Consider the following 27978-nt stretch of genomic DNA (forward strand, 5'->3'; position numbering starts at 1 on the left):
TGAATTTAAATAAGAAAGATTTACTCGAAAAATTTCAATTTATTATTAGCTCTTGAGACAAATGTACAATAATTTTTTATTTTATTATTTGTAATAAATAATATTTTTTTTATAAAATATTAGTTTGATATTATTAAAAATAGATAAAATATCTTAAGGTTATAAATTTTTCCTTTCTAAAGAACAATCAATCCATTCTGATAAAGAATGATACATTTTTCAAATATGATAAAATATTTATTTCAAAGATATCAATTTACGTATCATAATACTGTTAAAAGATAATTTAAAAATCACAAGTTAATAATTGAATGAATTCTATTAATTGTATATTGTAATAATTCCTAATGTTCATTTATATAATGAATTAAAATGAAAATATTTTCGTAAAAAAAATTGAAATATAATTTATATAGATCGACTTTCCATCGAATAACAGCATAAATATATTCAAACATATCATGTTTGCCATCATATAATATACTCACAAGCATGCATTTAAAGGTTAATGGAACAATCGAACTAGCATGCAACGTAATAAACAAGAAATTGCATATATAGTCTGATTATTACGATATCATTGGTGGTGGTGTCCATAGGTACTCGGGTACTCGAGTATCCGAACAAAATCAATAGTAGGTATGGTTGCACATATGTTGATTTGGGGTTAGGTTCGAACGCGACGCATACGCGCGTGGTCAGCGTAATTCCCAAGACGGAGCGCCGATTTTCATTGTTTTTTTCTCATCACTGGTTTCTTCTGAAATTCGATTAAAGCGAGAATGCCGGGATCGATGGTGACAGCGACGCGGAAAATATGTACAACGGAAGAACGTCGCTGCCCCGCCTACCGTTAGTTCGTTCGTTCATTCATTAACTTGTTTGCCCGGCTGGCTAGCATGTTTGCCCGCTCTCGCACTTACCGACCGTTCTTCCCTGACTCTTTTCCTTATTCTCTTTTTCTTTTTCTCACACGTATTGTCTCGCTTATTTGTCATTGCTCATAGTCTCGATTCTTTGCGAAGTTGCACTATTACGGTGTCTCCATCGCAGTTTCATCGCCACTCTTCCCGAGTTCGGTTTTAAGTCAATTAAAAGAGAAATACAGTATGTAACTTGATCCCTCGATAATAGACGCATGTTGAAATCACATCGTTTATAGTATTTATGCTTGAGCTCAAGAATTGTTATTTCTTTCATTGATTCTTGAATTTAGTCAAGTTATTGATATCATGAAGACAGTACAAATCTTTGAATTTCCAAAAATACTCAGATTTTCAATTTTTTTTTGTTTTTCATTAGCTATCATTCTTTATAATTAGCATACAAAAAAAATGAAATTAGAATTTCGAGTTTCTTATGTATACTTTACATGTTTTATATATTCGCGATTAGTTTTATCTAAAATTATGTACTAATGAGAAAAATAAATAAATGTTCTGGGAATTACCAGTGTTATCATTTTTGATTCTTTAATGAGAATAAGTCTGAATGAGATAAAAACATCCGACTTTTTTGACATGGTATATAAAAAATAAACTTCAGCCGAAGTTGAAGAAAATAGTAAGGATGACTTTACATTTTTACTATGAAGAATATTATTGTATATATGATTATCACACTTTGCACAACCCTTAAATATTCTTTTTATTCTTCTTGTTTCTTTTCATTTTTCTCTACTTTCTTTAACTGCTTGCTCCATTTATTCAATCGTTAGTCTTTCTCGGTTTGTTTTGCCATTTTCGTGTTGCTCTTTCGTGCATAGGGGAAAAGTGTGAAGTATTTGTTCGAGAGATCCCGCGCTGATTATTTTACCGGCTGTCTGCAATAGCATAATAATAAATGATAGGATATGTTATTTAGGATAATTTCTTTTTTCTCTTTCTTATGAAAATTTCTTGTAATAAATGTTAAATGAAACCTTAATGATAAAAAAATTTTTTAAATAATTCTTTTATGCGTATTATAATTTTATCGATGTTTGATTGTAATATCGTATAAAGTAAACACGAACTTTCATACAAATAATATTGTCTAAATTAATAATAAAAGTAGTAATATATTAAATTATTAAATTATTTTTATTTCAATTGTAAAACATTACATACAGTTTATATGAAATTTAAAAATATTATCACTTAAAAATGTTAATTGTATATAATTTCCTAGAAATCTTGAATTTTTCACATTTTCACATTATATTTATCGCAAACGTTTCTTCAATATCTTATTGATCCATTACAAAACTGATGATTTCTTCCTTATCTCAAAATGTTGGATAATTCCTTATTTCAAAATTTCGGATCAAAAATTTTCAAACATATCATTCCATTATATATAGATTTTCCAAAGAGATATTTATATTTCGAGAATCTGATATTCGCATTTATTAGAAGGCTGAAAGGTCGGGCAAACTTCCTTTCTCATATCTCGTTCGCATGAGTCATTCGATGCATTCTCTCTGTCTTTCTTCCCCTCATCCTTTCATGATGTGTCCTTTATTTTTAAACCAGCTCGAGGCTCGTGCAGCCCTGTCTTTCATAGCAATTTACCATGCTACTTCGTACCGTCGGACTCGCAATTCTTCGACATTCATCGACCGTAAAGTCAACGTACATACATCGAGGAACCAACTTCTTCCTTCCACTTACAATTTTCGATATATATACGGGATAAAAATTGTTTTGAAAATTTTTCTGAATCGAGCTATTTGAGCGAGAATAATTCATAGATCGCGCGAAGAAAATTTTATCGTCGTTCATTTCGTTTGTTGCAAGTGTATATTTGTTAGAAATTTTATCGAACGTTTATTGATATTTTTAGAACAAATAGATGTAAGTAAATTACGTTAACATATTCATATGATTCTTTTTTACATAAAATTTTCGGCAAGAATTTTTCTCTTATGTTTTCCATTACATTTTGCATAATCGAACAAAGTGTTAACCAAAATGCTATTTTTGGAATTTTTATTTTAATTATGTAATAAATCTATATTTGCGTTAATTTTAAGTTGAAAAATTCGATAGTTGGAAATCTATAAATAATTTTATTTATAATTAAAAACGATAATAAATATTAAAAGTTATTATACTTTTTTCATCAATTTAACAAGTTAATTATTTCTAAAAGTTGTAAAAAATTATTTGGTATTCACTAATGCGTATAAAACTTTTAAATTGATTAACGATCCATTTTTTATTTTAATTCTTTTTGCTAATCATTTTTATTAGAAATTTAAAGAAAAATTTGTTTTTACTGAATGAATTTTAATATTTTCAATTTTGTTACCGCTTTCATAACATTAAATAGATATCAAATCGATGTATCAAAAGAGATTAATTTACAAATTTGTCGAACGTAATTATTATTTAAAAAAATGAAAAAAATATTACTTATGTTTCAACTGATTATATCATGTATCAAATATCTACTTGTTAGCGGTTTGCATTATATGTATGTCCTTATGACTAATAATCTATTCATTAGAATGGTATGCTATTGGGCAATACGTACAATTTCTACATACATATTTCGTAATTATAACGATATACAATTCGTGAAACTAAATTCGATGACTTTATTGATATACGCAGCAAAATATATACCTATATCATAATAATGTATCTATAAAATAATTATATACAAATTTTAGAATTTTCTCTCTGTCTCTCTCTTTTTCAATATTTAAAAATGATAATTAATAAATGAATACTTTTGAAAGATTAAATAATTTTATATTAAACATCAATAATTAATATTTTTTCTAAATAGTAAAGTATAAAAAATTAAAATTATAAAAAATAATAATTTTGATACACAATTATTGTATCTATTTTTTATTTGAATGTAAATAAAATAAATTGATTATTATTATTAATCGAGAAATATTATAAAATATATAATATTTAATATTTAATATTATAAATATATAGTAGTTTACACCAGATACAATTTTGCATTTAGTTGAGATGTAATATAGATTAAAAAAATTAGAAATATGTATAAATTGAATTGTTGAAATTTTTTAAATGTTATATAATAATCACGAATTAGTTCAAGCTGCATAACAATATCTATATATGTATATGTATAAAATTAGCTTATTTTCTTACAAAAACAAAATTAATTACTGTTTTGCTTTAATTTAAAAGCTAATCAATAATTATTGTAACTGGATTTAATACCACCACTAAAATATCAATGATTCCAATATTCCAATGCAATAATATAATAATAAATAAACAAAATAAAATAAAATTTAATACTGTAGCTTAACCTAATTTTTTAATAAATCAAAAAATAAATTTTCACTCCGAATTTTTTAATTTACACTGATCTTTTATTTTTATTAAAAAATATTTCAAACATTTAATTTAACAAACGAACATATAATGTAATATTACATTTAATTTTATTATATTAGTGTTCCTAGAATTTTTTCAGATTTCTTGAAATGTTAAAACAATAAAAGAATTTAAATTTAGATATATAAAAGACCGAGGGTTACAGAAATAGAACCTATAAATACGTAACTTCCGAGTTGTACAGCATTCTGAAAGGAACTTTAAACTATAACTTACTATATCGTATAGAAAATTTTTTTACTTTTAAATCTTACCTTTAAATTTTTTTTTCTTTTTTTGCCTTTTATTATAATAGTCGATAATTAGAAACGAAATATATTGATTTTGAATCTAAATATTCATTGATTTAAAAATTATATGTATTTTAAATTTGGTATTTTTTATTGTAATAAATTAAATTAAACTAAATTAACTAAATTAAATTAAATTAAATTAAAGTTATATTGTCAACGTCACACTTTTGCAAAGAATTGGATTAGAAAGTTATTTTCACGATAATCGAATATGTGAATATTTATTGCGTCACTTTTGTCGTCAAAATGATCGATCTGATGACATCATTAACCCAATTTCTTTTATTATATTTTTTTTTTCAATTTTCAACGAATAAAAATTAAATATACCGATTAAGTTAGGTTAAGTTAGATAACTTCTGAATTATTATATTTCATTCACGCACTATGCAAAAAAAATTCAAAAGAAAAAGATATTTTAAAAAGAAAATCTGAACTTCAATACGAATATATCTAATATCTAAAGGCAGATATGAAATTTTCGTTTAATAGGTGTGTTAACAATTCGAACAATTCATCCGACGCGCGACGAGAGATAGGTGCCTAAATAAACCTCTTAAATCGAGGGATGTCATTCACACCGTTGTACAAACTACTCGTGCCCTTCGTTGCGCACGACAGTCAGCCAACGATGAAGAAGGGCATGTTGGTAAGAGCGAATCGCCTTTTCCGGAGCGCGGACAAAAGACGGCGGCTTTAGTGTGCGAGGCTCGCTAAAGAGAACGCGAGAGAGAAGTTGTTGGCCGGTATCCGAAAGAGAGAGAGAGAGAGAAATCCATACGCGGTGGCTGCAAGATAGCACGCAGTAGTGTTGGCCGCTCGCCCGTTTTCATTCATGATTTCGCGAGGGCGATGCTGGCGCCGTTGCTCCCCCGTGTGTACCACCTGCGCGTCCTCCTTTGTCGCCACTGCCGCCACTACTACCGCTACCGTTAAGCCACCCCACCTTTTGCCCCGTTTCCAGTGTTGCCGCCCCACCACGCTCAGGGACGTACACATCCGCGCGCAAGTGTTATTGTTCCTTATAGGGAGAACGGGTAAGAGCCCTAAAGCTAAAAGGTACAATTAGAATCGAGCGCGTGACCCGGCTCTCCGCTGTCTAATTCTCTTAGAGCTGGATCGATTTCGGTTTTCTTTTCCTTCCTCCATTTTTTTTCTTTTTATTTTTCTTAAGGTTTCATTTTTCTCTTTTTTCTCCTTTTGATTTCTCTTTCTTAATTTCAACATTTTCGCTGCCACGAATTCATATATTTATGCGGCAAGTAGGAATTCTTCATGACGAATATTGTTGATTTATCGAATATTATTGATTTTTGTGAAATTTTTCTTGTACCACAAAACTAACTATATATTAAAGATTTTTACTTCTTTTTTATGTTTTTTTCATGTTGTGTAAAATTAATCGAAGTAATTTCTTTAAAGAAGAACATGTTCTTGTTACTTATATTTTATATTATTTCTTGATTTGAAGTTGGAATTTTACGAATTGTTTATTGAATCGAAGTTACAATTTCCAAATATGATTTAATAAATTGCAAATAAGGATTCATAAATTTCAAGTGAACATAGTAAAAAAAAAAAAACACTGTTTTTTTCGGATTTCAAAGTATTGATTTTTTAAGATTTAATTAAAATTGATTAATTCGAAATACTTGATAGTGAAATTAAAAAAATGTTTCTAGAAAGTTAAATAAATAGGTACAACTTATTGTTGGAGAAAGGAATAAAGTGAAGTAAGAAAAGTAGGAATATGAGAATAACTTTCTTACTTGTGATAAGAATGATAAAAGGAATTTTATGGATTATCAAATTGAACAGTTCACTTATGGTTGATTAAATACCTCGAGTAGTTCATTGCGGAAAAAATTAATTTGCACACTTCCGAGCGTATGATCCGATAAGGGTCGAATTAATCGACTTGCAACCTATTTAATGTCGGCGTTATTATTAGCAATAAAGAAGGAAAGAAATGATACTAGTTGTGACAAAAAATAGTATTAGTTTATAATGGTTTATTATTTGATTATCAAATTCATTGCGAAATTCAAGAATCATAACACCGAAAATTTGTCTCGTAAAATTTATATTAATTAATTTTCAAAATTCTCATGGAATTTTTAAGATATGTTTTTTTTGTTTTATGAGAATTTGTCATTTCGCATATATTTATTAAAGTATTTATATTATTATATAATAATTATATTTATATTCTCTTTAATATACTATATCGTTAAATAATCGCTATGAGAACGTTGCTTGAAGAAAAAATGCACAAAAAGATAAATACAAATTTTTTTTATTATTTTTTTAATTTAATTTTGTATTAAATTTTATAACATTTAAAAATAATTTTGTCAAATTGAATTGTGAAAAATACTAATAATGTTTACGTATTTAATTACAATTTATTAAAAAATTTATTTACGCATGCATCATTTTGCATAAAAAAATAAGTTGAATATATATATAATATTTTGAAAGTTTTAATTAGAATTATAAACATGAAATACAGTTATATGTTGCTATAATTAGAAAAATAATTCAATTTTTAATTGCAATTATATAAATCTATTAAATTTCATAATTTGAGAAAAGAAAGATGAAAGAGGATGAAGAAAAGGATGGTATAGTTCTTGTAGTACGTTCCTTGGTGTCGTTTCCCATTTCAGGTTGGTGGCTTCGTTTTTCGTCGTAGATGTTCGTATCCTTCCGTTGCGATCCGGAAAAGCACGAGGCGTGCGTCGGGCGCTGTACGGAAATTGTCGAACGAAAGATATGGAGGTCGGTGGAGGTCGGCCAATTCTAGCACGCTCCAACGTCGATTCGGTTTTCAATACGTTATTGCCTCGAAATCATTTTCGCCCGGCTTTTCAGTCCACGTGTTCTTACAAGAACTCTGCTTGTTTTTACGAACCAAGCAACGGATCATTCAAATGCAAATATTAATATGCAATCCAACGAACCATGTTACGCAATCGTTAATAACTCGTAATGTTTGTAGACGGTTCGAGCGTATTGTATTAACAATACGATAATGTAATACGATATTTGTCATTGGAACGGCTTCAATATAGAAATATGCCGGTTCAATATTATCTATTTTTCAGTTGTTTCTTTTTCTGAGTCCAAGATAGAGACGGAAACGAATTAATTGGATCGGTGTATTAATTATCGAATGCAAAACGCTTTGTTACAATTGCTACTTTCTCCCGTTCTTTGATCGAAAAAGTACCAATGATATTTGAAATTATTAGTTTCTGATTTAATGCGGTTTATACGGTGCAATTGACAAGGTATAAGCAAATGGATAATTAAATTTACGTGTTAATGCCTTTTAAAATTACGTCTTAAATGCCATTTATATACGTATGAGTATGTTGATTTAACTACTATCGTTGGTCTATTGAAATTGACGACCTTTACAATCAGTTACTCATATTATTCTTTTGTCTACATAAATAATGAATTCAATATAATAGATTCAAAAAAAATGTAATTAATTTTAACCATTAATTAATATCATTCAATCATAATCTATAAAAATTTATTAAATTATTTAATTCTAGTACTTTATTTTAATTGATATATTTTATTTTGTTTTATATTAATTATAGTAAGAATATAGTAAGAATACACTGAATAATTTACGTGAACTACAATTTCTAGAACAATTATTATACTACAATATTTTTTTAGAAACAAAAATTTTTGTAAAAATTTTATAAAATATAATTTATATAAATATTTAATTATAATTCTTAATGCATCATATTAAATAGATAAAATACATGATTAAATTATGATAATTATTTCAAAGTATGATGTGAAAAAATAATTAAAGTGAAATCTTTTTTTATAATAAATAAAAAATATTGTTATATTTCTAACACTATATATAATATTTAGTAAATTATTTGAATATTTATATATTTCATAATATATTAATATATTATGAAATATATAATAAGTTTTTTAATTTTTATTTATTAATCTTATTTGTTATATCTGATGCAATACATTTTATTAATTTTTATGAGTAAAATTAGAAAAATACATATAAAAAGAAATTCGTGAATCATCGATATAAAATCAAACTATTGCAAATAAACAAAAGCATAAAATGGCAGGTCTATAAGTATATTTTACGTTATATGTGTAATAATAAAACATTATTGTCCATATAATATAACAAAATTATTTTTGCACATGTAACAAAAAACAGGAATATTTTATTTTATAACTTTATCAAAACTATAATATTAATTATAATTAAATGTAAACTAATTTGAGAAATATATTTAATGAGAAATGTTCCATCATATCTTTATCTTATAGATTATCATATAATAGTGCAATTTCATCGAGTTAAATTAAAATCACGTAAATTTAAAATAAATAATAAAAAACATCAATTAGCTAGATAATAATTGACTCGTTAATAATTAACGAATTTTGTTACAGGTACTGGTGAATCCGGCAAATCCACCTTTATTAAACAGATGAGAATCATCCACGGGTCTGGTTACTCGGATGATGACAAGAGGGGGTTCATCAAACTCGTATACCAAAACATTTTCATGGCCATGCAGTCCATGATCCGAGCGATGGACCTCCTCAAGATCCAGTACACCGAATCTTCGAATATAGTGAGTATTTTTAACGATGACCCTGGCTCCCTTTTTTTTTTTGCCGTGTTTAATTATGGTACTGGAGTGCAACGTGTGTGTTCTTCCCATCCGATCGTAGGAAAAAGCAGAACTTGTGCGAAGCGTGGACTTCGAAACGGTTACAACGTTTGAAAGCCCATACGTAGAGGCAATTAAAGATTTATGGGCAGATGGTGGTATCCAGGAGTGTTATGACCGCAGGCGAGAATATCAGCTCACAGATTCCGCTAAATAGTAAGTATTGTGCATTTCTTCGTATCTTCGTTATAACTCATCATATTATTTTGTCCTGAGGAGAGTGTATCTCTTTTTTTTCATCTCATACTATTCGATGCCATCGTTCAATTAATAATTTCTCACAAATGCACAGCTAAACCAATTCTCAAACGCGATTACGCCAAGAAGAGTACAGGTTTGATGCGAGACAATACAATTAAGTACGAGTATATAATTGCATAAAATTAAATTGTTTCTTTTAAAAATTTTATTAAAAATATTTGTTCGAGTTGCTTCTTGATAAATTTCTATTAAGTAAATTAACAATTCTCGATCCATCATAGGTACTTCTGTAAGTGTATTATATGATTTTGCTTTACTTGATATTTGTCCACCAAGCGATTATGATTTGAGAATGCTCGATTTCTCGCCGTACCAGGTATTGAGAGCATAATGTTTCAGTTACCTATTGGAGATAGATCGAGTCGCAGCACCAGACTACCTCCCAACAGAACAGGACATTCTTCGCGTGAGAGTACCCACTACTGGTATAATTGAATATCCCTTTGACTTGGAAGAAATTCGATTTAGGTATGTCTCGCCATGCAAAGAAAGGAAGACGCTGCCTGTGCCTGTGATTTACTACTTATACTACATTGGACTCTTTCTGCATCGTGGCTGCATGCGTTGTGACTCATCGATTTCACATTTGTACATTGAAATCCATCATTTGTTACGTTTTCTTTCCCTTTGTCGGTGATGTTTCGCGAGTTCTATTGATCCCTTTGGTTTTATGACTTATCTTAACCTTAAAAATCAAATTTAAACTTCTTTCTCAAACTTTTGTATTTGTAATTGGAATAAAATATTTATACATTATGTATTTTTATTATTTACAAGAAGTTTTGTTTTCTTCTTGAAATAAAGAATACATGTTCTTCTCTCCATTTCATGATAGGAATAATGCGGAAAATAATGTAAATTGTCCCGTTATCGGTTGGATGTCATAAAACTGTAAGAATAAATCAATGAACTTTGCAATATTCGAAAATTCTTACAGGCAGGGACAACAAGAGCATGTGTGAGCTGTTTTGCGATATCCCTCTCCTCATAATCACCTTTAATACATGCATGGCATGCACTATCAGACTGTGGCTTCGTTTATTTTGCAGTTATCTTAGTGACCTAGACCGTATTGAAAAGCCTGACTTCCTTCCTACTGAACAAGACATTCTTCGGGCTCGAGCTCCTACTACTGGCATTATAGAATATCCGTTTGATCTGGACTCCATCATATTTAGGTACTAACACACATTATTTGAAACTTCACTATACGTTTAGAAGTATGTATACTTTACTAATTTAATATTACACTAACTTGGAGTATGTGGATCAGTATGAAAAATATCTGTGTGTTTTTAAAAAAATAGAAACTTTGGTTTATTTTATTCGTATTATCTTGTATACATATATATATTTTTTTAATATATTGTCATAAAACCGCTTCTTTTTGTTAATTATTTTTTCGATCGTATATTTTTTAAGTTATTACTGTAATCCATTGACTGTAACAGTATTGACATCTTCTTGTACGTATTAATACATAAATACGTACAAAAATTATTACATATTATTATAAAAGATATTCAGAATATTTTAGATCTACTAAGGTAATTAAAATAACAGTAGAAAATAATTATAATAATAACATATAATAATAGTAACATATAATAATAGTAGTAGATATAAATAATAATATTTGTATCTTAGAATACGTTTACAAGGTGAGTAATTATAAAAATATATTTTTTTAAAAGAATAAAATTATGTTTTCTTAATATATATTATATCGATTTTTTCTTTTTTCTTTTCTTTTTCAATTTTTACCTTTCATTTGCTTGAAACAGCTTATTGTTTGCATGTTTTTTCATGCAATTTATGTTTACAAAGTATATTTTTGTAAATATTTTAATTAATAATTATATCAATAATATTAATTATGGTATTTGAAAATAGAATTTATAAATTGTACTTAATAATTGATAAAAATAAAAATAGAATTTATTTTTATTAATATGTAGTAATATATATATTGATAGGATAAGTTAAATTTTGAATAATATTATAAAAATAATGTTTATTTTACAGGATGGTAGACGTCGGTGGACAGAGATCAGAAAGAAGGAAGTGGATTCATTGTTTCGAAAATGTTACTTCTATTATCTTTTTAGTAGCTTTAAGTGAATATGATCAAATTTTGTTTGAGTCAGAAAATGAGGTAAATATTACTATTAAAAAAATTTTTTTTTCTATAGACAATGAAGAATTTAGAAATTAGAAATTATTAATATAATATAAATTATTATTATTATTATTTTTCAGAATCGAATGGAAGAAAGTAAGGCATTGTTCAAAACAATTATTACATATCCTTGGTTCCAACAGTCCTCTGTTATTCTTTTCCTAAATAAGAAAGATTTACTCGAAGAGAAGATTATGTATTCTCACCTTGTTGACTATTTCCCGGAATATAATGGTAGGTATATAACATTAATGTTTTTTTTTTGAAAATCATTAATAATTTAGATTTATGAATAAACTGTGGATATTTATGAAAAATATCCAAAAAATATCCAAAATCTAGAGAATGCTTATAATATAAAAAATTATAAAATATTTAAAATAATATAAATTAAAAATAGAAAATATCTAAAATATTTTTCTTATATCTTATAAATATATTTAATATTTAATAAAACAGATATTTATTTATTTTTATTTAATGAAACAAATATTTATTTTAATATTGTAATTCTATTCACAATTCACAAAAATTTAAATTTGCATAAACATCCGCGATCTATTTATGAAATACTATGTATCACTCGTAAATAAAAATTTATTAGTTGATTCAGAAAATTTTTAATAGAAAATGTTATACAAATATATTTCAAAACTTAATTATTAATGAAAATTGCTAGTTTTCACGTATTTTTTTATATTATGCAAATAAATATTATCTTATGCATCGATATAAATAATCATCAAAAAAGTTGCATAACTAATTACAGTTAATATATTTGCATTTTATACAAATAAAATTTATAAATTTACATATACAAATTAAACTAACGAAAATTAAAACAGTTATATTATTATATATAATAATATAATAATAGTATAATAGTATAATAATTATATAATAAATATATTATTATACATAGTATAATAATATACAAAGTATTATATTATTATATATAAAATATCTTTAATTATTTTTATGATCATAAATTTTACGTCATATTCTATTAATAATTCAAAAAATGTAATCATTTTTTGATACAAATTAAAAAAATTAGATAATTATAAGTCAAATAATATTAAAGATATTAGTAATATTTATTAATACTTTATAATATTATTTTTTGAATAAATCTCGGAAAAATGAACATAACTTGAGGAACTTATATTGAAAAATTTTTTGTAATTGTAAATAAAAAAAAATTTTTTCATATTTAATTTTTAAAAACAATTTAAATCTTGAATTATTTTTTTGTTTCAAAAAATTTGTTTGATCTAAATTTTCCTAAATAAAATAAAAAATAAAAATTTATTAAGAATATGGAGAAATTAGGGAGTAAAATATTATTAATAAAATATTTTATAAAATATATTTTTTCTTGAATATTATGTTTATACTATATAATATTTTCTGTACAAAAACATTTCTAATCAACTAATAAAGTTTTTCTTACTTATAATAATATTTCTTATATATATATATTTGTGCATTTAGATAAAAAAATATTTATTAAATATATTTTTTTACATTTTTATGAATTAATTCAATATTGTAATTTATATTTGTTAAAAGCGATGAAAATGACTTTTTATTCAATACTCATTATAAAATAATACAGAACTATAAAAGGTATCTATATCCCTTTAAATATTACAAAATATTAAATGAAAAACACCTTAGGATGAATTGTCAATAAATGTTTAGAGGATCAGATTTATAATTATTTCATATTGCTTTGGAATATATTATTCAATTGATTGTTAGTAAATGAATAAGTTTTATGGTATAGGCCCTAAACAGCAAGCTGTACCAGCCAGGGAATTCATCTTACAGGTGTATCTTAGTTCGAATCCTGATCCTGACCGCATGTGCTACTCTCACTTCACGTGTGCGACAGGTCGGTTTAAGTATAACGCATCCTGGCAAAAATTGTAGATGTTTTGTAGACAATTTTCTACATCGAGCCAGTAACTATAAATTATAAAATCGTAACTGTATTCTTAAAGCTTAACCCTTTCCATATTATAGAACAGCTATTTTTCATATTTCAATATTATTCATTTTATCAATAATAAATAATACAACTTTTTAGAAGCATATAAAAACAAAATTTATATAAATAAATCATTAGATTTAATTTTTCCTTTAGGTAAATTTATTTATTTTATAATTAATTATCTAAGCATTTTATATAAACATTCTTTAATTTTTTATCAAAAGTATATAATTAAGATATTATGTAATATACTATTACATTATATTATAAGCTGCAAAATGAAAACATATATTAAACTTACATAAGACATTTATCTGATTGGTAAAACTTTTAAAAGGTTTCTTTGAAAGTTAATAAGATAGAATTAATTAAATAATTTATTCTTCCTATTTATTGAATTTAAATTTAAATTAGTTCAGTAAAAAAGATAAAATGAATTTAATAATAGTTTTATATTTGAAAAGATTTATTTTTTTATTTTTATATGAAAACATAATTTTTAATTTCTATATTTTTTTTTTAAATCTTTAATTATATTTTTAAGTTATTTATATATTATATTTTATATGTTTTTTTAAAATAAATATTTTATTGTAGATAGTATAAATCTTGTAATTTTGTCATTAATACTAATTATTTGAATTGATTTTATTCTAATGCTAAAGTAATAATAATATCCTACTGATAATTTAATTGGGAGAAAATGATAATAATATATTTTTGAATAAAAATAGAAGTAAATTCAATTCGTATGCTTGCTTATATATTTCACAGGCCCACAAAGAGATGCCATACCTGCTAGAGAATTCATTTTACAGATGTTTGTCGACTTGAATCCTGATATTGAGAAGATTATATATTCACATTTTACGTGTGCCACAGGTAGGCTGCTAGTAGTTGATAATATTCATTTATTTTTGCTTTCTAATGTTGTGTAAGATAATTTGCATGTTGCCTATATTCTTCAGCATATATCAGGTGCGTAATTTTTATTCTAATATTTATTTATTACAAGAAAATCAATCTAATTTATAGTGTGTAATATAAGGAATTGATAAAATTTTTAAATTTTTTATTATTAATTTGTAAGAATTATATTTTGTGAATATATATTATTTAACGACAATAATGTAAATATTTATTTTCAAAATCAGATTGATTTTCTATATTTAAAATTAATAGTTATAACAATATGTGATTTATTTATTGCATGCTGCATTTATGGGATTATACATCAGACACGGAAAACATCAAGCTTGTATTTTGTGCTGTTAAAGATACAATTATGCAAACTGCACTTAAAGAATTCAACCTTGCTTAATGTGATTATGAACAATTTTTGCATTTATGTATAAAATTTGTTTCTTTTATTGAAAATATATACGTAGATTTTTTACGAAATGATTGTATTTGACTAAGTATTGGTAAATCAAAACTGAAAATAGAGTAATATTTTCTGTGTAGTAAAATTTTAAAACTGCCAGTCTGTTTCCCATATAATATTACTCATACATAAATCATTTTATTATTCAATTATAATTAAAAAAATGAAATGCAATGAAAAATATATTTACATATAAATAATATAATCGTATATAAATATATTCGTAAATAAATAAAAGAATATTTTATATATTTATTAATATTATCAAATTTATTAATATAAATCAAGTAAAGTTTTAGTAATTAAACTATTATATTATTTCAGTAAAAAGAAAGTATTTTTATTTATTTAATAAAAAAATTTAAAAGAATTTTAAAATATTAATATTTTAATTATGTAGAACATTATATAGAAACAACAATTTTTTAACAAATTAATTTTAATTTATAATTGTTACTTTTAATATCATTGGAAGAAATATAATGCTCTGTACAAAATTTTAATGCTTGGATTATATGAATCATATTTACTTGCATGATTATAATTTGAATGTTTGCTTATAATTTTTTTTTAAATTTAATTAAAAAGCAAATTTAATTAACATCAAATTTATTTTACTCTGAAAAATACTAATAATTTTATGAATTCTTTTAATAATAATTTAATTTATTAATTTGTTTATAACAAAAGATAATTAAGTGTATACAATAATAATATATTTGTGGAAGTGTATAAGCTACTTTGTTCTTTAATGGCATATGATAACTATTGCATTACATATAACTTTCTTTTATATATACTTTTATAAAATCTCTGTAATTAATTATAATTTCTATAATTTGTTATGTTCAATTAATCATTATGATATTGATAAACATTGTTATAAATTTATGTGCTTCAGTTATTTAATTTAAATATATCACTATACAATATAACTATTTCATTTAATGTAAAATTTAATAAATGATTCTTATAATATGAATTATATTATATTATATACTTTTTTATACATTAAAAAAAATTGCATGTGCATGTCTATCAACATCAGCTTATTATTAATTTAAAGGTAAGTTCAGTGTATTATTATATTCTTATTTAATAAAAAATATTAATTATAGAAAATTTTAACATTTATAAAAAAAATCTTCATAAAAAGATGATTAAATATTTTTTGTTTATTTAATTCATTAGTCATATTTCTTAATTATTATTAATTATTGCTTAAAAAAAATTATATATGTTAATTCTGTTTTCTCTTACAGATACAGAAAACATCAGATTTGTATTTGCAGCAGTGAAAGACACCATTCTACAATTAAACTTAAAAGAATATAATCTGGTTTAGATGGCAATACATAAAATTCAGGATGGACTTAAGAATTTTTCTTATACCCTGACCAAGGTATCAGTGTGAACTCTGTTAAGTTAGAAATGGAGAAGAGACGAAAAAAGCAGAAAATGAATAGTAATTTATGGTGCCATCAACATTGTCGCTGCTCCATTACAAGTGTACCAACTATTGATTAGTAAAATTTATAACGGAGGTAACAGCGATGAACAAATATGGACCTAAATCTGAGCGTTATACGTTCTTTCCTAACCTTCTCACTGTCAATACCAACAAATTGATTTAGTTTCATACTCTATTTGTTGAATTTATTACCTTTTTATAGATTAGTTTAGTCAATCATGCCTGGCTGACTGCGTAATCGTCTAATTTTTATATAATGATACCATGAGCAACACATAAATAAACATATAAGATAGAATGCAGCCATGCGATACAATGTCTGTCCAAGTGTTCATCTCAAATCGAGAGATCTCAGCAAGAAACTGAAGAGAAGAAGGACAAATACTTTTTAATCACAAATAGTCAGTGACACAAGTGAGAGCAATTCTAGTGCCATTTACTAGTGTGGTGTTTTTATTGCAGTCCCTTCTTAGATGCAAAAAGCCAAAGTGTTTTTTTATCTGTGCCAGAAGCAAGTAAAAATTTTTTCTGCATGTGACTCAAATTCATAATTCATCGTATAAATATTGTTATATATAATATATAAAATGAAAAATAGGTTAGCATTGAAAAAAGCAACATAAAACCAACAAGAAGGAAACTTTACCACCCTTCAATATTAAGAAATTATTAGAAAACATCTGTTTGATGTGATTTTAGGTAATTAGGAGTTGAAAGGTTGCAGATTCTTCTGCTGTCTTTTTTCTCCATAGGCTGTGTACGGAATGTGAGGGCTGCGATCTCATACCATACAATTATAATCCTGCAAGTTACAAACGATGTAAAAGTCTTATCATGATACTTTTCCTTTCATCCAGCCCTCGCTTATTGACACAGCATTGTGTAGCTAGGGACATGGTTTAAGAACATGTGGCCCTAGTTCACATTGTATCCACATTACAGTGTATGTATGAACTGCTCACTGCCTGCGCTCGCTCATGCTGGCTAGCGCGCTGCCCACTGCTTGTATTCTCTAATGGTTCAATAAATTGCTGTTTGTGTCACCTTTTAATGTTCTAAGCAAAGAACATTTGTATAAAGATGATAGAAACTGCTTTGCATAAATCTAGAGAATACTTGCACAATTGACAGTGTTAGTCAAATCAGTGAATTAGGGTGTGACATTTAGATATATATAATCTGAATGTCTAACCCTGATGTTACTAACACTGCACGCACACTGGGCAGCATATGTCATACCTACTTTGGTTGAAACATTGAGTTTATATGAAAGAAAAAATATATAAATACATTGAATAAAATATAATATTAAGAGATAATAACAAATAATATTGAATAATAATAGTAATAATAATAATAATAATTAATAATATTAATAATAATAATATTAATAATAATATTAATAATAATAATAATACTGCTTGGTTTTCAGTGAGAGTGTATAATTAAAAAGAATGAATGACAATGAAAGAGAGGAAATAAATGTGTATTCTCTCAAACTGAGAAAAAATGATAGTAAAAGTGAAAGAAAGAAAAAGAAAGAGAGAGATAGATTGAATGAGTGAGAGAGAAAAAGAAAGAGAAAGTGAAAGTGAGAGAATGTAATTTACAAGGGAATGTCGGCAACTAATTTTAATGAAACTTTGGATAAGTGTTCATTAGATTTATCTAAGAATCTAGCTATAATTTGTTTGTACTATTTTTTAATTTAAGGAAGAAATTAATCTTTTATTCGAATTATCTCTTTTATTTAAGTACTTATAAATTATAAACGACAAAAGATATTAAAAAAATCTAAAATATAAATTATATGTATATAAATTATACTATTTCTTAAAACTTATAAATTTTTGCAAACATTTTTTTGAAAGAATCTTTTTTTTTTTTGAAAATTTTAATTTTTTTGTGAATAAAAATATCTATTCATTATAAATTTAATATTAAAATATATAATTATTATAATTATTCTGTGTATAAAATTATTATCTTAAATTTTGTAAAATTTAATATTCTCTATATTAGTTATTAATTTATATAATTTTTTCATATATTCTACATAACATTATATAAATATAACCATAAAATTAATTTATCAGTAATGTTTTACAACAAAGTTTATTTTGTACTCTTTCTATAATATATATATACATATATATATCTATAAAAATATAATCTATAAATATAATAATAGGAAGCACAATGGAAAACATGGTCGAGATATTATAAGAAATAAATTATATTAAAGATTGAAGAAAATTTATTCGATATAATTATTATAATAGTTAAATTCTTTAAAAAAGTATTTGAAATATAAATATTTCATATATCAAGCACAACGAAGTTAGCTAATTCTTCATATTATATTACATAAATATATTACATTACATAAATTTTCCTAGCCTATTTTGTAAAATGTAATATAATTTATTAAATTTTCATACTAAGACGAAGATTCTTCTATATATGTTTACTTTTGTATGTTTAAACAAATTCTGAAATTTAACCAAGGACAATTCTAAGAAATTGCAGTTTTATAATATTATTTTTTTGATGTAAATTAACATCATGATTTAATAAAATAACTCGTTCTAAAAAAATTTTCACAATTCTTCCATATTTAAAAACCAAAAACATTAAAAGACTGTGTAGTCTTCCTGTTGTCTTCTTTAATATCGCGAGAAAAACTTTACTTCCTTTTTATGAGGAATAAGATCTTATAAGTGTTTTTGTAAACAATATCTATTTCATAAATCTAGCATACAATATATAGTTCAAGATTCTTCATTTAAAATAAAATTTTTAAATAATTTGAAATGGTAAGAAATCAAATTTTTAAATAAAAAAAATAAAATTACAAGTTAATTATTTTGCAGATTTCAATTTAGTTCGAATTAACTACTTACTTTCTTTAAATAATAATAATAATTAAAATAATAATTGTATAAAGAGATGAAAGCAATTCTCATCATTTTTGTTGGTATTGAATAATTAATTAAGTAATTGGTATTGAGTAATACGATATTAATATTCAATTTTATTATTATAATAGAATTATCATATCTATTTCATTATTGAATTTTTTTATTCTCAATAAATTACAAATTTCGTTATTTTATGAAACTATTTATTTTTTTTTAAAAAAATTCGATATGAATTTATCTTTCTATCTGACAATATAATAAAATATTGGCAAATCAATATTTTCATTCACTTATAAAGATTATTTTCGAATATTCATGTCATGAATTATTAAATCTCTATATTTTAAATAATCAAAAATTTTTTTAGATTTATGAATTACGATACAATTTATTAAATATTTTTTTATTTTTTTTGTCGTTTATGATTTATAGATACTAAAATAAAAAGGATAACTCGGATAAAGAGAATGATTTTTCTCTTAAATTAAAAAATGGAAACAAAAATTAAATTCTTAAATGGACACTTGTGCAAAATTTTATTAAAAAATCGACATGTATCAACTACTGACGTTCTCTTGTTAGCTGTATGATATGTATGCACAGCATGTGAAACATTTTAACAAAAGATAAAAATTTGGTTGAGACGAACGGGCTTTCTTTCGCCTGATTCGAGAACGAACGAGTGACACGCAAATTTGTGGCTATAGTTCATTTGTAAATCATTTTTTGTCAAAAGTATACATTTTTCTGAAAGCATAATATGTTGGGTATTCTTTCTGTGTGTATAAAATGTAAACACCTACCAAGCCCAAAATGAAATCAATGTTTCTAACTTATTTATAATAAATAATATACATTAATGATAAAAATAAACGCAGTTTGTGACAGTAATATCAATGCATGATACCGCATTTACCTCGTATATTTACCTCAAAAAATAGTAATCCTTGAATATAATAATAATCCTTGATCCTATTCATGCTATTTTGTGAATTATGTTTAATTATGGCTTTTAATAAAAAAAGTACTTTATTTTCAATTATATTTTGTTTATGTAATAGTTTTTATAAAAATATATATATACAAAAATAATATATGTATATAATTTTATTTAAAAAAATATATATATTTTCGTTTAAAAATGTAAACATGGAATTTATATTATCATTTTTACATGAATTTGTGAAATAAAATTTATATACAATTAATTTGTTATATTAATATATATTCTTTGTTTTATTTAGATAATCATTTTAATGAAATAAAATTAAGAATGGAAATATTTAAACATTAAAAAATATATATTTGTTAATAATTTATTAATGTAATTTAATGATCGTAAATTTTTATTTTATTATTTAAAAAATATAATATGTTGGATATTCTTTTTATATATCATTTCTATTATTATAATATTATAATATAAAAAAATACATTAACAAGTATATTTCATTGTAGTATTTTATACAATAGTCGATTATCCGAATTAATTGAGAGACAAATCTTAGATAAGCAGTTTTTCGAATAATCATAAAATAAGAACCAAATTTATGAGTACACCAAACTAAATGTAGAATGCATTTTCGAAAATGTAAACATTTTTAGATATACTAATTTAAATTTAAATAGCTTAAATATATATATTCACTTAGCTTGTATAATCGAATTTAAATAATTCATTCTTTATTTATAATTTATGTTCTATTGTATTGTATAAATTTTGTTATCAAAAATACATAATGAATTATGAATTTAAACCAAAATAATATTAGATTCTTATAGAAAAATTTGTAATTCGCGCACAAGACTGTTGTAAAACGTAGGCCAATGAGAAAATGGGTCGCCTAGCGGCGCATTTCCAAACATGCCGTTGAATTAAGGCGAGAATGTACTGTGAAAAGAATGTCTGATGCGGTGAAGAGAAAGCGCGCGCGCGCAACGTATGTACATGATCGCGGTGTCGTTTATACAAGTATAATCCTGCGGAGGATCATCGAAAGGACTACACCCCTACAGTAGAGAGAGTCAAGCTTTGTCACTGAATTATACTTGTATAGTGAATAAAACCACGCAGTGAAAAAATGAGTCTTCTGCTAGAAGAGGAAGAAATTGACGAGTGAGTGTTTCTGTCATTTGTAATCATATTTTCTACGTTTAAGTTTCGTCTCCACGAGAGTGTTTCCTCCCTTTGGTTCAATTTGCAAAAAAGGGCTTGGCTATGCGCAAAATTTTATGAGATAATAAACAATTTTCGATGCGTGAATAGTAACATTACGATAGTTGTTAATGATAGATTGTTTATAATAACTGTTTTAATAATTTACATGATTATGTTTCCTATGAAACTTTATGAGATTGTTATAGAAGCTACAAGTGTATAATTGCGAAGACATGTGATTCGAAAATCGAGTCTTTTTCGAAAATATAATTTATGATGTAAATAATGATACAATATACTAAAAAATCATTGTGTTCTTATTCGTGATGTCAATATTTCTTTTATTGTTTGATACATACGATAAATTTTTTCAATAGTATAAATACAATTAGAATTATTTCTTAAGTAAAAAGTTCTGTTCTTATGTTTTTATAATCTTTCTTTGATTTTATGTATAAATAAATTGATATTTAATAGGAAATAAAAAATAATTTATAAAATATTAATTTTTAATATAAAATGAAATTTTATTTAAAATTTTTAATATAAAATGAAAAATTAAAAGATTTAATTTTATGGATGAAAAAAAAAATATCGTCAAAGTAAATAAGAAAAAATGAAATATTAAATTGTATTATATAAAAATATATATAATAAATAAATTATATATAAATTTATAAGATAATAGCATGTATAATTGAATTTAAATCGGAAAAATAAAATTTATGCAAAATTAAGTTTATATCAATGAAAAATACTTATTATTTGTTTACATTGAAACATATTAAAAAATTTTTGCATTAAAAGAAAGATAAAAAAAATATTTGAATTCATGTTCATATACATATATATTTTAGCTATCAATGGTCAGCAACGAAATGGACGATCGATGTGATATGACCATGTATTGTAATAACATGCATGTGTCATGATTCTTTTCCTCAAGTCCATGTATTCGTTTGATTAAATTGTGAAAAAATAAAAGTTATTTAAATTATCTAATTAATTATACGATTATTAAATAATCTGACTATTTTTAACTTTTAATTAATTTATTTTGAATTTTATAAAATATGCTTTTCATTATTAAATGACTAGTATATAATATGAAGTTGCATTTAAACAATTTTTTAGTATTTTAATATGATGTTTTTATATATAAATAATTTTTTTTATTGATTTTTCTTTTAAGAAATCTAATTTTTTTACGCAAATTTTAGTAATATAGTCAATAAATATTTTTAGATTCTCAATTAAAAATAATTGAATTCTAATTACCAAAATTTTTATATGAAATATACATTAATGTTTTTTTGTATTTGCATTCAATACATATATAATTGTATATATATATAAATAAATTTTCTGTTTTAAAAATTTAATATCCTTAATATAATTATCGTATTTCATTGAATTTAAGAAAATTTAATTATATAATTTATGATGTGATAATAATATTATTTAAAGTGTTTAATAAAATAAAAAGATTTAATAGAATAATAAATCTTAAAAAATAATTCTAATATTAATTACAAAATAGATTTTGTTTGAAAATCTATTGCTTGTTAAAATATTTTGTTTAAAAATTAAAATTTTCATTTTTACATTGAAATTATTTTTCTTAAAATATATTATTTTTCATACTATAACAGTTTGGAAATTGGTTCTTTTCTATTAAATTATTCTGATATTATCATATTTAATATTCTATTTGATAAATAATTAAAGAATCCTTAGTTTAAAATTTTTTAATCTTATTATATTATACAATTTTATATTATTAAAAAAAATATTGAATATATTCTTATTTTATAATTTCTAATATATTTATTAAATCATTTTACTAGATAATCATTTTACTAGATAACTAATTACATTATGTTAAATTATTTAATTCTTAATTTAAAAAGAAGAGAGAGTAAAAAAAAATTCTGAATAGTTTTAATTAATATTAATTATATATATGCAATATAAAAAAATTAATATAGTATACTGTTTATAAAATATTATTTTTGTTAATAATTACATTTAAAAATTTTTATATAACAATTCAATTCATTTATAATTCATCATTTTTTTTTATATGAATAATATTTTATTCAAAATTTATTCAAAATAATTTACATTTTAACAAATTAGAATTGTCCAACGATATTAAAACACGAATACAATTAATTTATTTTTATATGTATTAAAATATTTAATAAATATAAATTCTATGTTCGATACATATATTTTTTTTGTTTTCACTAGTATTTTACACTTTTGAATATATCTATCTTTTTGAAATTACAAAATGCGATGTATTAAATATTATTTCACAAATACCATTTTTGTTAATTTGATAGATATCGATTTTTAAAGTTAAAATCGATCTGATTTTTTTTATAAATGTATATATAGATTTATTTTAAAATGTGTGCTAAAAATTTTAAATGCATTTGAATCTCAAGTACGTAATTTATTGATAAAAAAATCGATCATTAATATCTGTTTAATAATAATAATTAAAAGGAAACTTTGTCTATAAAAAATATATTGTGTATTTCTAAATATTGTTTCTAAATATTTCTAAATATTTCTAAATAATCTGTATTTCTAAATATATTGTTTAATTATATTAAAATTTTTCAAGTTTTCTTTTTTTTTTTTTTGCTTTCCTTTTACACAAATATCATTATTTTAAATATTTCCAATTTTTTATTTTTAAAAAATGTAATTTTTTGGTTAAAAATCTATTGGATATAAACAAGAATTGAATTTTAATTTTTTTTCGAGATACTTAAACTACATAAACTGCGCTAAAAATAAAAGAAGGTTGCATGTTTTAATATGTTCCAGGATATAGACAACGCATGTATTAAACTTTTATCAACATGATTCCATTTTATTTAAGAACTTTAAGTTACATAAAGAATCTTGTTCAGATATTATAAAAGATATTCAAATATAGATTATTCAAATATAGATTATAATTTCTTTTTCTGTATTTTCTATTATACGAACACGATAGTAGAATTTTTTAATTATATAATTGAAAAAAAGAAATAGTATTGTTAAAAATTATTGTTATTTATAAATATTAAAAAATTTACAATTTTTAATTTACGACATTTCAAACATTTTAATATTTATTTTATTAAAAATAATCAAAATTTGACTTAATTCATTAAAAATTCAAGCATTTTCGAGCATTTGCAATTATCTAATAAATACAAATTTCAAATTTAATTATAACCGCAAATGTAAATTTATATAAATATATATGTACATATCATATAATATAAATTTATATACTGCAAAATAAATTTAATTAGCATAGTATATTTTCGTAAAATAATTATACTATATAATAATATTCCTAAAATAATTAATATGAAATTAATTATTATATAGAATATCTAGAAAATTTCTGCTTAATTTTATAAATTATGTCACACATTAAGGATATTTATAACTATCGTGAATCTGTTACAGCGCACAAGAAAAATCAATACGTATATTTAATTATTTATTTATTAATAAATAAACATCAAAGACAATTAAAAATAATATTATCGAATTTAAACTAATCAAATTATACCTATGTAGATTCATTTAGATTATGTAGATTTGTTTAATAAAAATTATCTAAAATTATCTAATAATATTAAAATATTTTTTTTAAAATTTATTTTTCATTTATCAAGTTAGAATTATTTTTACTTGTTAGCAAGATTTTTATTTTATCGCATATCATCATTTTTCTAAATGATTTAATAACTCGATTTAATAAATCGATGATAATATCAATGAGAAAGAAATCAATTCTATAATTTAATAAAAAATTGAATATTAATCATATTAATATAATTTGGAAATATTTTGTTTACAGATTTTTTTAATTTAATTCACAAATTATAAATTATGAGAATTTATGAAATTATTTATTATGAAAAGAATTTATTATGAAAATTTTGTGATTTATTTAAATTTTCTGTAATATAATTACAGATAATTATTTTAGTTATGCAATGTAACATTGAAATTAATTGAAAAAAAGTATAAATATTACAATATATTTTTACTCTATTGAAAAGAAAAAAAACAAAATATTGACAAGAGTAGTTTTCGTTAAATACTTCGGCTATCATAAATCATAATTTCCATGTTTTCCATTGCAAGCAAACATCTCTATTTAAAATTTTATTTCGCACTGTTTCGCATGAATATATATCTGAATATATACCTGGCCGCACCCTTGATGTGTCTGATTCTTCGGTTTCTATGACGACGAGGATAGAATGTCAGAATTGTCTCATTGTGTTTCGAAAGGATGAGACATGATCCGATTTGAAAAGTGCTCTGTTTTAGAGTTATATGAAAAAATCAGATATACTAATATTTGAAAAATATTTGTATTTTTGACGCATGAGAAATGAGTTATTAAACTGAAAAATAAAATAAATGATAATAATAATACTATAATCAATATGAATAAATAATAATAAAATGTTGTATTTTAATGATACATATAATATGATAATTTAAAAATTTTAAAATAATCAAAAATATTTTTCTCTATAATTTTTTAATTAATTTGTAAAATAAAAAGAAATATATATAAATCAAAATTGAATGTCATTTATTATTTTACTTTAAATAATATTTGAATAATGATCATTTTATTTCGTTTAACTATTTTTATTTGATGTAACAACAAGAATATAAAGGTAGAATAGTTTTTCTACGTGAAATCTATTCTTAGAATTCATTTTCCATATTATTTAAATCTAATTACTTTTTTATGTACTTTTTAATCTGAAACGAAATTTGTATATAAGAAGAACTTTATTATTTGATTATTTAAAATAATTAAATATTTTAGAATTTATTTATAAATATCTTTAAATAAATTTATTTTTTATTTTATTTGAAATAATTATTTTTTCCGTTTATTATTTTATTTCAAATAAAAAATATCCAAAATCTCTTTGCGTGTATTCGAACAATCATTTTCTATCTGAATAGAAAGTCTCAAGTATTTTATGGTGATTTCACTGAACCTTATTGATTTCCACTTTCTGTTGTATTTCCACAGACAGAATAAGTACAAGGTAATCTACACGAACGAATAAAAGATAGTAACTTGAATAGAACTGAACAGAATATCATTTATTCTTACATTAATCATCTCAATTTCACTAAATATGTTTAGAAAACTAAAAAAAAAAAAAACAATAATATAATTATGATTACATATTTCTTTCATATTTATGTAATTTTGCTTATTTTCATTTTATATTGTTGTAATGTACCTGAATTTGTGATAATTTTTTCCTGAAGATTGATTAAAAAGAATAAAATAATAAAGTAAATTTTTATTATTGTTCTGTTGTGCTCTTAAATATGACTTCTAAGATTCAGAGAAAGACTAAGAAACATTGAACTCAAGTAATCTTGACAAGAGGCTTTGTGTTTTATTCTAAATTTTTTTTTGAAAAAATTTTCACAAGTTGTTTTCAACTACCTTTTTTAATCATCTTGTCTAAATGAGAATTTTACAAAAGAAAAAAATCTTAGCGAAAAAATTCTGCACGTTGTTCTCTTGATTTTCAAAGAACTACTAACAATTTTATTATCTTTTCTGCAATTGATATTATCTCGCATACCTTGATTGCGTTATCATTTAGACACAACATTCACTTATTTATTGACTTCATAAGAATTTTTTATAGATGTACATATTTCTATTATATTTATCTTGTTCTCTTTTCTTGTTTAATTATATTTCATATTTTTTTGCAATAAAATTTTAATACGAAAATATAATTATTTAATTATTTTAATTATTTTTTCTCTAATTATTTTATTTTAATTAATTATAAGTATATAAAATATAATTAAAATATAAAAGATATTAATACAAAAAAAAACAGCATTATAATTTTTATGTATAAAAATAATATAAATAGAAATATAATAAAGTGTTCAATTATGAATTATTATTCGCATTTTTATGCGTTCGATCATAAGTTGTTATATAATTTCGAATTTATTCCATAAAAAATAAAAATATAAAAATTAATAGAAAGAAATGAAAGATATTTATATTTTTTTGTTTTATTAAATTATCATAACTTTCTATATTATTTTATTACAATTTTTGTTAAATTATGCTTTATTCCATTATAAATTAATGAAAAATTTATATAACGTGAATC

The 27978-nt window shown here is 23.2% G+C and overlaps 2 protein-coding genes and 1 long non-coding RNA gene across 8 annotated transcripts in view; 2 read left to right on the forward strand and 1 right to left on the reverse strand.

The window, feature by feature from the left end:
- LOC122719095 (guanine nucleotide-binding protein G(q) subunit alpha) overlaps positions 1 to 18025 on the forward strand; it is a 51743-nt gene extending 33718 nt beyond the window's left edge. Inside the window, exons 2-9 of one of the 6 annotated variants that reach the window (XR_006347498.1) lie at positions 9122 to 9306; positions 9407 to 9561; positions 10716 to 10844; positions 11692 to 11821; positions 11926 to 12079; positions 14616 to 14723; positions 16488 to 16769; positions 16899 to 18025. Coding sequence is in view for 5 of the 6 variants with exons in the window: in XM_043944656.1 (XP_043800591.1) it covers positions 9122 to 9306; positions 9407 to 9561; positions 10006 to 10134; positions 10716 to 10844; positions 11692 to 11821; positions 11926 to 12079; positions 14616 to 14723; positions 16488 to 16570 (1073 nt within the window). In the remaining variant the exon portion in view is untranslated. Of the gene's footprint in view, positions 1 to 9121; positions 9307 to 9406; positions 9562 to 10005; positions 10135 to 10715; positions 10845 to 11691; positions 11822 to 11925; positions 12080 to 13634; positions 13743 to 14615; positions 14724 to 15079; positions 15243 to 16487 lie in introns of those variants that run through there. The other 5 variants (XM_043944656.1, XM_043944655.1, XM_043944653.1 and 2 more) reach the window with 5 other exon arrangements.
- A 3058-nt stretch (positions 18026 to 21083) lies between these two features.
- Positions 21084 to 27978, forward strand: part of LOC122719066 (uridine phosphorylase 1) — a 29398-nt gene continuing 22503 nt past the window's right edge. Inside the window, exon 1 of the mRNA XM_043944597.1 lies at positions 21084 to 21733. Coding sequence (XP_043800532.1) covers positions 21699 to 21733 — 35 coding nt within the window. The 5' untranslated portion in view covers positions 21084 to 21698. The remainder of the gene's footprint in view (positions 21734 to 27978) is intronic.
- LOC122719067 lies at positions 26682 to 27340 on the reverse strand. The gene is made up of 2 exons (XR_006347494.1): positions 27073 to 27340; positions 26682 to 26976 (listed from the first exon to the last, which is right to left on the reverse strand). It is a non-coding gene; the product is annotated as an uncharacterized LOC122719067 (long non-coding RNA).

This window comes from Apis laboriosa, unplaced genomic scaffold (assembly GCF_014066325.1).
Source record: "Apis laboriosa isolate Shangri-la unplaced genomic scaffold, ASM1406632v1 scaffold69_cov144, whole genome shotgun sequence".
In the NCBI taxonomy this organism is placed as follows: domain Eukaryota; kingdom Metazoa; phylum Arthropoda; class Insecta; order Hymenoptera; family Apidae; genus Apis; species Apis laboriosa.